The 12,411-nt window shown below is 36.0% G+C and overlaps 1 protein-coding gene across 13 annotated transcripts in view; it reads left to right on the top strand.

Annotated features, from left to right (window-relative positions):
- The window catches only part of HERC1 (HECT and RLD domain containing E3 ubiquitin protein ligase family member 1), a 187,240-nt gene that overhangs the window by 76,962 nt on the left and 97,867 nt on the right, over positions 1-12,411 (top strand). For all 13 annotated transcript variants that reach the window (XM_049611706.1, XM_049611711.1, XM_049611710.1 and 10 more), the window contains 6 exons: positions 16-148; positions 1,945-2,136; positions 4,894-5,115; positions 7,184-7,357; positions 10,532-10,646; positions 10,735-10,855. In XM_049611706.1, coding sequence (XP_049467663.1) covers positions 16-148; positions 1,945-2,136; positions 4,894-5,115; positions 7,184-7,357; positions 10,532-10,646; positions 10,735-10,855 — 957 coding nt within the window. The remainder of the gene's footprint in view (positions 1-15; positions 149-1,944; positions 2,137-4,893; positions 5,116-7,183; positions 7,358-10,531; positions 10,647-10,734; positions 10,856-12,411) is intronic.

Raw genomic sequence — 12,411 nt, 5'->3', positions numbered from 1 at the left:
ACTTTTCTCCCCTAGAACTCAAGCAGCGTGGCATTGCTTCATAAACACCTTCAGCTCTTGTTGCCTCATGCCACGGATATTTATTCACGTTCGGCAAATTTGCTCAAAGAAAGTCCTTGGAATGGCAGTGTTGGAGAAAAATTAAGAGGTGTGTTTGGTACTAGATTTGACATTTAATCAGTGATTGTAAAGCAAGAATTCTTAGCCTTTCCAAAGCCTTAAGGGAGCCTGAAACCTCTGAATGGAATAGGAATGATCTTGAATCTCCTTCCTATTGAAGATCCTTTTGATTTTGGTTTGGGGGTGATGGTAATAGTGATTGATGTGACTGATCTTAAAAGATGTTAATTGGCATGAAAGAGCCCTAATTTATTGTTTTTAAATTTTTTAATTTTTTTGAGAAAGAGTGCATGTGAATGAGAGCATGCAAGAGCAAGTGGGGGAGAGGCAGAAGGAAAGGGAGAGAGAAAATCTTAAGCAGGCTCCATGCCCAGCGTGGCGGCTGACTTGGGGATTGATCTCAAAACTATGAGATCATGACCTGAACCAAAATCAAGCGTCAGACACTTAACCCACTGAGCCACCCAGGCACCCCCGGAAGAGCCCTAATTTAAAGGCGTTGGATGATACATACTCAAAAAGATTAATTTTAAATGGCATAAAGTGAATTTTTATTTGCTGTTTCTTTACCTTTCTTCAGCATATGCCAAGTGTTCCACTTTCCTCCTGGCAATGCTTTCTTTTTTCTTGGTTTCTTTGTAGTCACAATCATCTTTTTACTCTGTCACTCTGTTTGCTTTTTTCCACTTGGTTCCTATAAGTTCCTCTCTCTTGGACATGCCCTTTAATGTTTAAGACTCTCTGAATTTTGCCTTCAACCCTCTTTTCTCCCTAACTGATCTTATCTGGTCCCATTTTCTTTGACTATATGTTGATTCCTGTGTCTGCATCTGGCTGAGAATTCCTTTTTCACACTATTAAAGCCTTTTGTAGTTATCTACTGGGTGTCTCTTCTTGGTTGTCTCAAAGGCAACTAAAATTCAGTATGTCTCTTCACAACCACCTTATTTCTGAATTTCCCCAACTGAAAAAAGAAAGAAAGAAACTAAAACCATTGTTTTCTGGACACCTCCATTTTGTTGTTCCATAGGTATTTAAAATTTGTTCAAACAGAGCTCATCTCTGATGATCCTCCCTGCCCCCAAATACGATGAAATATTGAAATAAAATTAATTTAAAACCAATACAGATGAAAAGACAGATGCTTTGAAGTGACCTTGATTTTTTTAAGAAAAGTAAATTCGTTTTAAAAAACATAGAGGGGCACCTGGGTGGCTCAGTCGGTTGAGCGTCTCCAACTCTTAATTTTGGCTTAGGTCATGATCCCAGGGTTGTGGGATCAAGCCCCACATCGGGTTCTGCACTGCTTAAGATTCTGTCTCACTCTCTCTTCCCCTCCCCCACTCTTGCACAAGCCCTCTCTCTTTCTCTCTCTCAAAACATAACATAAATAAAATAAAAAATAGAACACATAGAATGTAAGTATCATGAGGGTAGGAGTTTTTAGTTCTTTGTTCACGGCTGTCTCCTTTTCACCTAGAACAGTGCCTTGTGTGTTGTAGTCAATGAATATTTCTTGAGTAAATCTGAAAATGAGGATAAACTTGTGAATGAGAAATTCATAATGCATTTTAAGGGAAGCAGCTTTAATCTTTTGAATGTGTTGGCACAAGGATATGTGTGTTTTCCCACAAAGTTTCTGCTGGTGGTACTTTCTGAAAGTGAGCAAATACTAATACCACATCAGCTGCCACATAGATGTTTGACAAAGAATTACTGAATTAGTGTGCTCTAGTTTTAAGCTAAAATAGTATTTCTTAGGTTTTTTCTTTTTAAAGTTTGTTTGAAACAATTGATCCATGTTGAATTTCTTACCTTTCATAGATGTGATATACGTCTCAGCTGCAGGGAGTATGCTCTGCCAGATTGTTAACTCCCTACTGTTGCTCCCTGTGTCGGTGGCACGGCCTCTCTTGAGTTACCTCCTCGACTTGTTGCCACCTCTTGATTGCCTTAACAGACTCCTGCCAGCTGCTGCTCTTTTAGAAGACCAAGAGTTACAGTGGCCTCTTCATGGTAAGTAAGGAGAGTAAAACAATAAATAATGCTTTTGAGAAAAGTTCTTCTTCTTGCACGCATCAAGTAAATCATATCTGTCACTTGGGTGTTTTATGTAATCAAAGGGTAAGGTTGTTATGGTGTAGGAACTTGCAGTCTAAAGGGCAGCTGAAATGGGAAAATTTAAGAAAGGTGCTCATATGTAACAGTGCATAAATAGGGTCTTTATATGGTCATCAGGTTTCAATAGTATATTTCATTGATTCTGAGACACGTTTTTTTCAAATTTTGACATGGTTGAAATTAGGACATATTTTACATCGGATAATAAGAAAGCATTCTTTCATAGTTCAGTCAGCAGCGTGATGACACATTTTAAAATCAATGGATTGATTTGATTAGAAAATTTTATTTCTTAAATGAAGAGAATCTTTAGTTTTAAATCTCTATTTGACAGTAAAATATTTTATATTTTGGTTGGATATATAGATAACTGAATGTAAAAAATGAGAATCTATCTTTATTGTGCGTGGGTTTTTTTTTAAGGCACCTGATAGAATATATATATACGTATATATACATACGTACATACATACATATACATATATACATACATATATATACATATACGTATACATATATATATTTACACGTGTATATATATATACATATATATATACATATATAGTGCGTGTGTGCATGCCTATGTATATATACACATACATACATACAGCATTCTGATTTTAGGCATGGCACGTGAATTCACTCCAATTTATAAAATATTGATGATTTCATTCAGTTGGATATAGCTTAAAGTACCATGTCTAGAAAACATTAACGCCATTTTTCCATTGAAGTCTATCATAAGGTCATCAAAGGAGTTTGATTATTGAAGTCTTAAAAACCTTTCAAGTTTAAGTGAGGCCACATGTTTTATTAGAAAGAATCCTGGACTAAGGCATAAAACTAGTGACTTGGTTGTATGATCTTGGGCAAGTTGCTTATAACTTCTTAAACCTTGGTTTCTTCTGGAAGGATTGGGATTGGACAAGATGACACTGAAGGCCTATCTTACTTTAGCATTGTACGGTTCTGTACCAACTAGAGTTAGGTGAAGTTGAGTATCAAGGTTACAACTGTAGCACAGTGTTGATTAGGCTTTATATGGAACTATTCCAGGTTTTACTCTTGTTTTCCTAAAGCATATCAGAACTTGTTAAGATTCATCTGTTTGTATTAGGTGAGTTAGGTGTCATTTATTTTAGATTTCTGCATCTGTATTCTCATAACTGATATTTTTCTATGATTTCCCATTCTTTGTGTCATTTACTACCACAGTTATACTAATCTCATAGCATCTGTTTGGAGTCTTCCCTTTTTTCTCTTTTCTCTGAGATAATTTGTATAAAATAGAGGTTCTCTCTTTTTGAAGCTTTAGAAGACTTTATGTATAAAACTACCTGGCTCTGGCATATGGATAGACTTTGACTATTAATTTTCTTTCCTTAGTGGTTATTGTTGTCATCTAGCTTTTTGTTTCTTCTAAAATTGGGAGTTGATATTTTTCTAGAAAATATAATTTTGTTGTGTTTCAGATATATTGGCATAAAATTGTTCATAATACTCATTAATGGCTTCTTTCTTTCTTTCTTTGTTTGTTTGTTTCTTTATTATTCCCCACATTTAGATATATTGTGGCTTTGGCAAATAATCTGCTAAATAATGCCAAATAACAGATTTACAGTAGTGGAAATTAATGGTTTCTTTAAAGTATTTTAAATTTATTTTGAGAGAGAGAGAGAGCGAGAGAGCGAGTAAGCGGGGGAGGGGCAGAGAGAGGGGAACGGAATCCCAATCAGGCTCCGTACTGTCAGCACAGAGCCTGATGCAGGGCTCAAACTCAAACTTGTGAGATCATGACCTGAGCCAAAGTCAAGAGTCAGACACTTAACTGACCAAGCCACCCATGTGCCCCGCTCATTGATGGTTTTTAAAAAATCTCTATTGTGTCTGTGGTTACATCCTATTTTTTATTTCTAATTTTTAAATTTATGCCATCTTTTATTTCTGGATTAATTATGTTAGAGGTTTGTCCATTTTATCAGTCTTTTCAAATAAGCTTTTGGATTTGTTGATCTTTTTTGTTTTTCTTTAAGGATTTCATTGACATCTGTTCTTAATGGCTAAGTGCAGTTTTTCTTTTTTAAGTGAAGAGCTTTTAAAAACAGATGATAGTAAGAAAGCATGGGTGTGGATTTCAGTACCAGACAGTTCTCAATTCGGGCCATTAAAACTTAGGAGTCTCTCCCTCCTTCTCCTTCTTCCCTTTCCCTGGTTGTGTGCATTCTCTCTCTCTCTCTCTCTCTCTCTCTCTCTCTCTCTCAAAAAAAAATTTATTAATTGTCATTTTACTAAAACAACTCTTGTATCAATTTTGGAGGGATGAGCTGCCTCAGGTACTCACTTGTATGGTGAAATTTGATATGGATAATTAAAAGTAGGAAAACAATCCCTTGGGATATTTTTGTCTTATACTGTTTTAATATTTATCTTAAAATTAGTAACTTTACGAAGGAAGTTTTTATTTGATGGCAAACTTATTAGAATATATTTAAATTAGCCTAGTGAAGAGAATAAATACAGAAAGTGTTATAATTTATATTTTCAATATAAAATTAATTTGCTTCAATATCTTACTGCAGTGCAATAGAAATGAGAAAGATTGAGACTCTTGAATACCAGATAAGACACAGTTATTAATGATTTTGTCTTCAGGAGGACCAGAACTGATTGATCCTGCCGGCATGCCCATACCTCAGCCAGCTCAGTCCTGGGTGTGGCTTGTGGATCTGGAAAGAACGATTGCTCTCCTTATTGGGCGGTGTCTTGGTGGTATGCTTCAGGGCTCCCCTGTGTCTCCAGAGGAACAGGACACCGCATATTGGATGAAAACACCACTTTTTAGTGATGGTGTAGAAATGGACACCCCTCAGCTAGGTAATGTGTTTCTCTATAACGTTTAAAATACATGCTTGTGTTTGTACCTCCATTGGAGCTTTCTCTTATTCTGGGTTTGCTGAATAAAGAACTGATAGCAAACAAATGAAACATTAGCTGGGTGGGGGATCTGAGATTTGTAATTTGGAGCCTTCAGAAAAAGTAAAATCCTGCAGCATTGTATAGTGAAAAGAGCCTCCAAACTAGGACAATGTAGGTCTGGTTCCACTCTGTTATTACTTATCACTCATTTTGAGCAAAGTCATTTAATTCATAAAAATGGGAAAATGCTTTGATTATTGTGTTCTGGGGGTTGGAGGTTATGAAACTGTTTCATAGAATGTAAAGCTCTGTAAAGTTTCCGTGACTCAGTTTTCAAACGCCTCTCAGATGTGAATGGCAGTCCCTTCTCTCCACCTCCCCCCCACTGCAACCTGTCTACTTTGATGCTGATGCTACCTTGTGTAATTCCTCATTTTTTCCTCCCCATTTATGGACCTTTTGGGGTTTCTATTTCCTGCCTCATCTCCCATTTGTCTACTTTGCTGGTAGGGTAGCTCTCAGACTATCAGAACATGATGACCTCTCCAGTTCCTGAACAGATGATCTAGTTGTTTTATTTAGGATTGATCCTTTAGTCTCTCTGGGTCTCTAACTTTGATCCATAAAAGGAGTTGATTAGACAGCTTATGTGGTCTTACTGACCTCAAATTCATTGTTCCTCTGATGAGAGAAAGAGACTCAGCGTCCAAGAAGGAAAGTCTAAGAGAAATCTCCATCTAAGAGGATCTCAACCGAGAGGGAAAACAATAGATAGAAATCAAGTCAAAATTCCCATATTCTGCTTTGGATTTTGGAGGGTTGGGGAGTGGGATTGAGAAGAGCAGTTTAAGATTTTCTCCCTTTTCCAAATAGAGTATCTATTCATCATGTCAATTATGAACCAGATAGTGATTCTAGCCATGGCTGATGATGCTAGACGGGTACTTAGGATACAGTTGTACCAAGAAAAGTAAAATCATGGTTTTTCAAGGGATGTTTAACATTGTAAATATGTTTCCAGTGCTGTTAGTGTTTAATTCTATGGTAGTTGCAAATGTCCTCCTGAGGACAAAAATATCTTTATCTCTACCTTCCTCATATTTCTGTTACATTTACTTTAGTCAGTTAGTTACATTTTATGTTTAAATACTTGCAGGGATGACTGGGTGGCTCCCTCAGTTAAGCATTTGACTTTGGCTCAGGTGGTGATCTCACAGTTTGTGAACTCAAGGCCTGCATTGAGCTCTATGTTGACAGTGCGGAGCCTACTTGGGATTCATTCATATTCTCTCTCTCTCTCTCTCTCTCTCTCTCTCTCTCTCTCTCTTTCTCTCTGCCCCTCCCCCATTTACACTTTCTCTCTAAATACACTTTAAAAAAATACTTCCATGTATTAGGAAAAGGTTACTGTCCTTTGTAAAATTGTAAATATATGGTAATTCAGTTCTATTGTGGGTTACGTTGACTTTTGGTATTAGTCCCAAACCTATCATTTTAGCTATTTTTTTAAATGGGAAATGAATTCTGAATGCCAAAATGTCCCATTAAAAGGTTAGGAACCACTTGAGCAAATGTAAATATCAGTAGAGAAATTGTTCATGGTATCTTTGCCCTCTCTTGAATGGTACTTAACTGATTATTTTCCCTTAATTCTAGAAAAAAAGATTAAGTTATTGTCTAGTCCCTTTCCCTGTGTTCCCATATTTCTCAGTGAGGATATCCTTCCATTTTGAACAAAAGAGTTCTACAGGACCTGCACATGTAGGACATTTAGCCTCCCTGACCCCTGCCTACCAAAATGCCACAACTCCTCCCTGGATGTTGTGGTCACACATCCTTCTGGCTGTGATTAGAAGGTGATACTACCTCCCATTGAGAAATGTTAAAGGACTTTACCTTTGTAGCATCTACTTAAAATGGTTTGAAAGGTATGATTTCATATGGATTAAATAAAAGTGCTGAGATTTTATTTGTAGCACCATAATTATTCAGGTTTAAAATTGATAATTTGAATAATTCTTTTTAGATAAATGTATGAGTTGCCTGCTAGAAGTAGCTCTTTCGGGAAATGAAGAACAGAAGCCTTTTGATTATAAACTGCGGCCTGAAATTGCTGTCTATGTAGACTTGGCATTGGGTTGTTCAAAAGAGCCTGCTCGAAGTCTTTGGATCAGCATGCAGGATTATGCTGTTAGTAAAGGTAAGATGAAGGGGATGAAGTTGGTAAATATGGAGATAGCTTGTGATACTAAAATATGTGTGATACGTATCAATAGAAAATCACAGGAATCACCTTATTTTTTATAGAAAAAAGTATTTTACAAATAACATTAAACATAAGTTTCTTTTTCTTCTTTGTGGAAAATATTCTGGGCATGCATTTTAGCAAACACTATGGGAAAATTGAGATTTATATAAAAGATAAATACAGAGGCAAACATTTTACTGCAGGATCCCTGCAGTGTAAATAGACCTAGTTTAAGAGCCTGTTAATGAATCTCTTCCCTTTGTAAGCCCTAGGGTAAGAACTAAAAAGCGGTATATGTAGAAGTCTAAGCCTGGTCATTTTCCTTCTCTGTAAAACATTTGCCCACTACAGAGTGCTAGTGAAGATACCGATTTGAAATAAGATGGACTATTGAGTACAGTAGTAAAGTGCCATGCAAGTATGTAGTGTTACTTCAATTTCTAATATTATTTGATAAATAAAATTAACCTTATATACAAGTTTTCAAAAGGTATACCTGATTTCTTTTTAGTTCCCATGCTTTCCTTTTTAATAATGACCTTGATTGTTCAGAATCCCATGTCCATAAGTTGTCTTTCTCTGGGTGTTTTTTCTTATCATATCTTTAGTTTCCCCCTATTCTTTGAATTGTCTTCCTTCTGTGATAAAAATGGTAAAAGTAAATACATTTTTTACCTTTTATTGCCTTTCATTTTGTGTAATAAACATGAAATGAGGTGCGTATTGTTTACATCTTTAAAACACCATTAGATATGATACCTTTGAAAGTTTAATTTCATCCAGTTTATTCATTTTACTTATTCATTCTGTATTGTGTTGACTCCAAGCAGAAGTGGAAAAGTATGGTAATGGAGGAGGAAAAAAATTTACTTTCTAAGTTGTATTTTCTGATATTCTCTCATATTTGCATCATTTGCTTGGAATGTTCAGTTAGGGTTTTTTTTTTTTTTAATCATATCACTTGTTAATTGCAGTTAGAATTTTTTTTTTTTTTAACGTTTATTATTGAGAGACAGAGAGAGACAGAGCGTGAGCAGGGGAGGGGTAGAGAGAGAGAGGGAGATATGGAATCCGAAGCAGGCTCCAGGCTCTGAGCTGTCAGCACAGAGCCTGATGGGAGGCTTGAACTCACAAACTGCGAGATCATGACCTGGGCTGAAGTCAGACGCTCGACCAGCTGAGCCACCCAGGCACCCCTGCAGCTAGAACTTTTAAAAACAAGATATAAACATAAGATGAATAAAAACTCATTGTATGGCTCCCTTTGTGGAACTGCTTGTACACTGTAGCTTAGACTTTATACCTGAATAGTGGAAACGTTCTGTAGTGTTTGATATGAAATGACCATAACTTTAATGAAGAAAATAACCCATTACTTTACAAATTGTTATAGGAGGATAATCTCTTGCTAAATTGGAAACACAGCAGAGGGTCTATAGTTTGCATTTTAAGTTGAGCATTAGAGTCCTTGATATGGGTCATTGTTTGATTTTAAGTCGTAGCAGCTGTCAGAATAGCAAGCATTCCCTTGGAACAGATGATTTCTCAAGAACTTAATGTGGAAAATTTTTTATGTAATAGAGTCTATCGTTTAAGATTTGCTGTGGCCTATAAGATTTTTTTAAAATCATGCATGTTTATATTGTCAGGGTTTTGTTTTTTTTTTTTTTACCTGTGAAATAGGTAAGTCTGAACTTAGTTTTTACCGAAGCCTACAGAAATGACTACAAAACCAAGATAAAAAATTTTATCTCTTGAGATAGGAGTTTTAAGAAGGGATTAAGAACAAATAATGTTGACTTGGGGCATGATATTTTCCATGGGTGTTTTTTGTTTGGTTTTATTTTTAAGTAGCTTGGTAAATCTGTCAAAAGTCTAGTGGACAGTAAAGCTCCCACCCCTATTTGGAATCTACTGCATGTACTACATTTTTAAAGTATAGCATTAGTATGCTAACGTGGAATTAAAGAAAGCACCTGCCTAGTTCTCATCATCTGATGCTGTGATTTTGGTTTTCTATTGCACGTACTCATCTGTGTCCATTGTTGTTTCGTTTCTTACCCACTTCATTTCATTTCATTTTTGTATTCACAGTATCTACTTAATGGCTTCAAATACCACATATATTCACACTTGACTAGTTTACACAATATCTCTACTAGGATGCTTAATAGACAGTATTCAAAACCATACTCCTGATTCCAGCTCCTTATTTCCCCAAAGCGTTCTTTCTGTAGTCTGGCTGTATGAGTAAATCAGCCACAGTCTAAGTACATTTCTAGTCAACTTTGACTTCTTGTATTCGCACATCTGATCCATCAACAAATCCTGTCAACTCTGCCTTCAAAACGCTTTTGGAATCTGACCACTTCTTCCTACCTCCACTGCTACTGCTCTGGTCTGAGTCACCATCATTCCTCACTTGAGTTACTGCAGTACTGCTGTTGCAGTCCATATCTGGTTCACCACTCAGCAGTTATAGTTGGCCTTTTAAAACACAAATCAGATCATATTGTATTTCCACTCAAAGCCTTCTAATGGTGCTTCCTGTTTCCCTTATAGTAAAATCTAAAGGACTTGCAGTGGCCTGCAGGCCCTGTGTGATCTAGTCTCCAGCCAACTTTCTAACGTCTCCTACAACTTATGTGTGCACACTTTGTTCTGGCCACACTGGCCTCCTTGAACCCACCTCAGGGCCTCTACACTAGTTTTTTTCTGAGGGGACACTATTTCTCTGTGGTACCTTTCCCGATTTTGTCTACATCTCTACTCACCTGTACCTTATCAGAGATCTTTGCAAACTAGCCTGTATGAAATAGTATGGCACTCCCTGTTCTCTTTGCCCTGCTTTATTTTTCTCCATAGCACTTTCCTGTCATATTAATGTTTATATTTATTGGTGTCTCCCACCCCCCAACTAGAATATAAATTCTGTGAGATCAGGGACTTAGTTTCGTTGACTGCTATATCCCTAGCACACAGAACAGTATATAGGACCTAGTAGGTGCATTTGTTAACGTTTAGGAAATGATAACATTCTCCTGTTGGATTACTAAAGCTATTAAAATTATCTCTGAACTGTTTTCTGAGCCCTTTTAAATGTTAATGAATCATTTTTGTTTTCAGATTGGGACAGTGCAACTTTAAGCAACGAGTCACTCTTGGACACTGTGTCTAGATTTGTTCTTGCAGCCCTTCTGAAACATACAAATTTACTTAGCCAAGCATGTGGAGAAAGCCGGCAAGTAACTTAAAACTATCCTCAGACAAATATTTGCTCTCATGATGTTAGAAATTAGGTAACTTTTCTATTTTGGTTCTTTATTTAGATATCAGCCTGGTAAAAGCTTGTCAGAAGTGTACCGTTGTGTGTACAAAGTTCGAAGTCGTTTACTTGCTTGCAAGAACCTTGAACTTATTCAGACCAGGTCATCATCACGAGACAGATGGGTAAAGTTGGAAATCAGTCAATTTCTGTTTTTCTGCAAGCTATGAGAGATAGCTCCTTATTGGTTTATGTGAGGGGAAAAAATGTGCCTTGATCATTGCAGATATTCAGTAAATATCAAGTACATACTTCTTTTTATAGTGAAGAAATTGGATGAGTAAAAAATTTGGGGTTTATTTAACACCACATTTATCAAGTGATATGGCTGCTAAGAAAGTTTGTATATTCATAGGCTGTATAAGTAAGAATAAATTGAGGTGTCCAAATCATATGAAATATTATTCCTTTATTTTGTGCTGATCAGACCACATTTGAATTATCCTTTTAATTTGGGGTGCCATAGTTTATGAGGGACATTAACAAAAGCTACCTTGGATTGGTGAAAGGTCTGAAAGTCATCTTATATAAAAACTGAAAGTGTCAAAAACATTTAGCCTAGGGAAATGAAAACAGAAGAGAGTCACATGATAGCTGCCTTAACAATACTTAAAAAGCTTCCATGTAGAAGAGGAAGTAAGGGTGTTTCTTTTACTAGAAGGCATAGGCAGCACCAAAAGGTAACAACTGAATGGAAAATCACGGTTAGCTGAACATAAGGAAGAAAGCCTTATCATGATTACAGTTGTCCACCACTGGTGGTAAAGATTGAAACCTTTTCTTAAAGATTACTCCGGAAGTTATTCTTGCAGCAAAAATAGGCGATTTTTAAAGTGCTGGGTAATCCTGATAACATGATCCTCCTATAAATTATAAGCCTGGATAGTACATCAGCTTCAGAAATGCTTACTTTGAAACTTTATACATTAGATGAATTGCACCCTGTTACTGAGATCTTAGATTTTAAAAACCAAACTCTGTCTCTGCATTTGTATTATAGAATTCTCTATAATTTCTATTATAACATATAATAGAATTCTATAGAATTTTGGCATGCACTGATTTAACATTTGTGAATCTAACTATTAGTGACCTGGAAAATCCAGGAAATGTATTAATGTGCTGTTTTGTTGAGGCTCAGATTTGAAACTTACATATTATGGCAATAAATGACTTTTTAATGTATTATATGAGTCTGACTGACTGCTCAGTATCCCCATCTCTGTGAAATTCTTGAATTATTTACTGGCTGTCAATCACAAAAAAACTTTTATTATGCATCTGAGAAGATCATTAAATTTTTTCACTTGCACTTTATACTAAAGTCTGTGGGAGAAATGTTGCATACTGTTATGGCATTTGTGACACTCTTAACTTTTGTTGTAAGGACTCTGTCCTCTAGATGACTGCTAGTTAGCTTAACCACTGGGAAATAAAATTAACATTGTTCTTATCAGATTTCTAATTTGTGGTTTCTTCAGGGGAAAGTAAAGAAATTTAAAAAAATTAAAAACAGTACTGTTTATAAATTGAAATTTGCTAAGAGTAGAGCATAGGTGTCCTTCTCTGAAAAAAGTCTGGAAAATACAATTTTAAATTAGAATTATTAAACATTTATACAGAGTAGTAATAGCATACACAGCTTGAAGGAGACTGAATGGTATATAAATTCTGTTCTTAA

Source organism: Panthera uncia (genome assembly GCF_023721935.1).
Source record: "Panthera uncia isolate 11264 chromosome B3 unlocalized genomic scaffold, Puncia_PCG_1.0 HiC_scaffold_1, whole genome shotgun sequence".
NCBI lineage: Eukaryota > Metazoa > Chordata > Mammalia > Carnivora > Felidae > Panthera > Panthera uncia.
The sequence above is the reverse complement of the archived record's forward strand: the minus strand, read 5'-3'. Positions and strand labels throughout refer to the sequence as shown.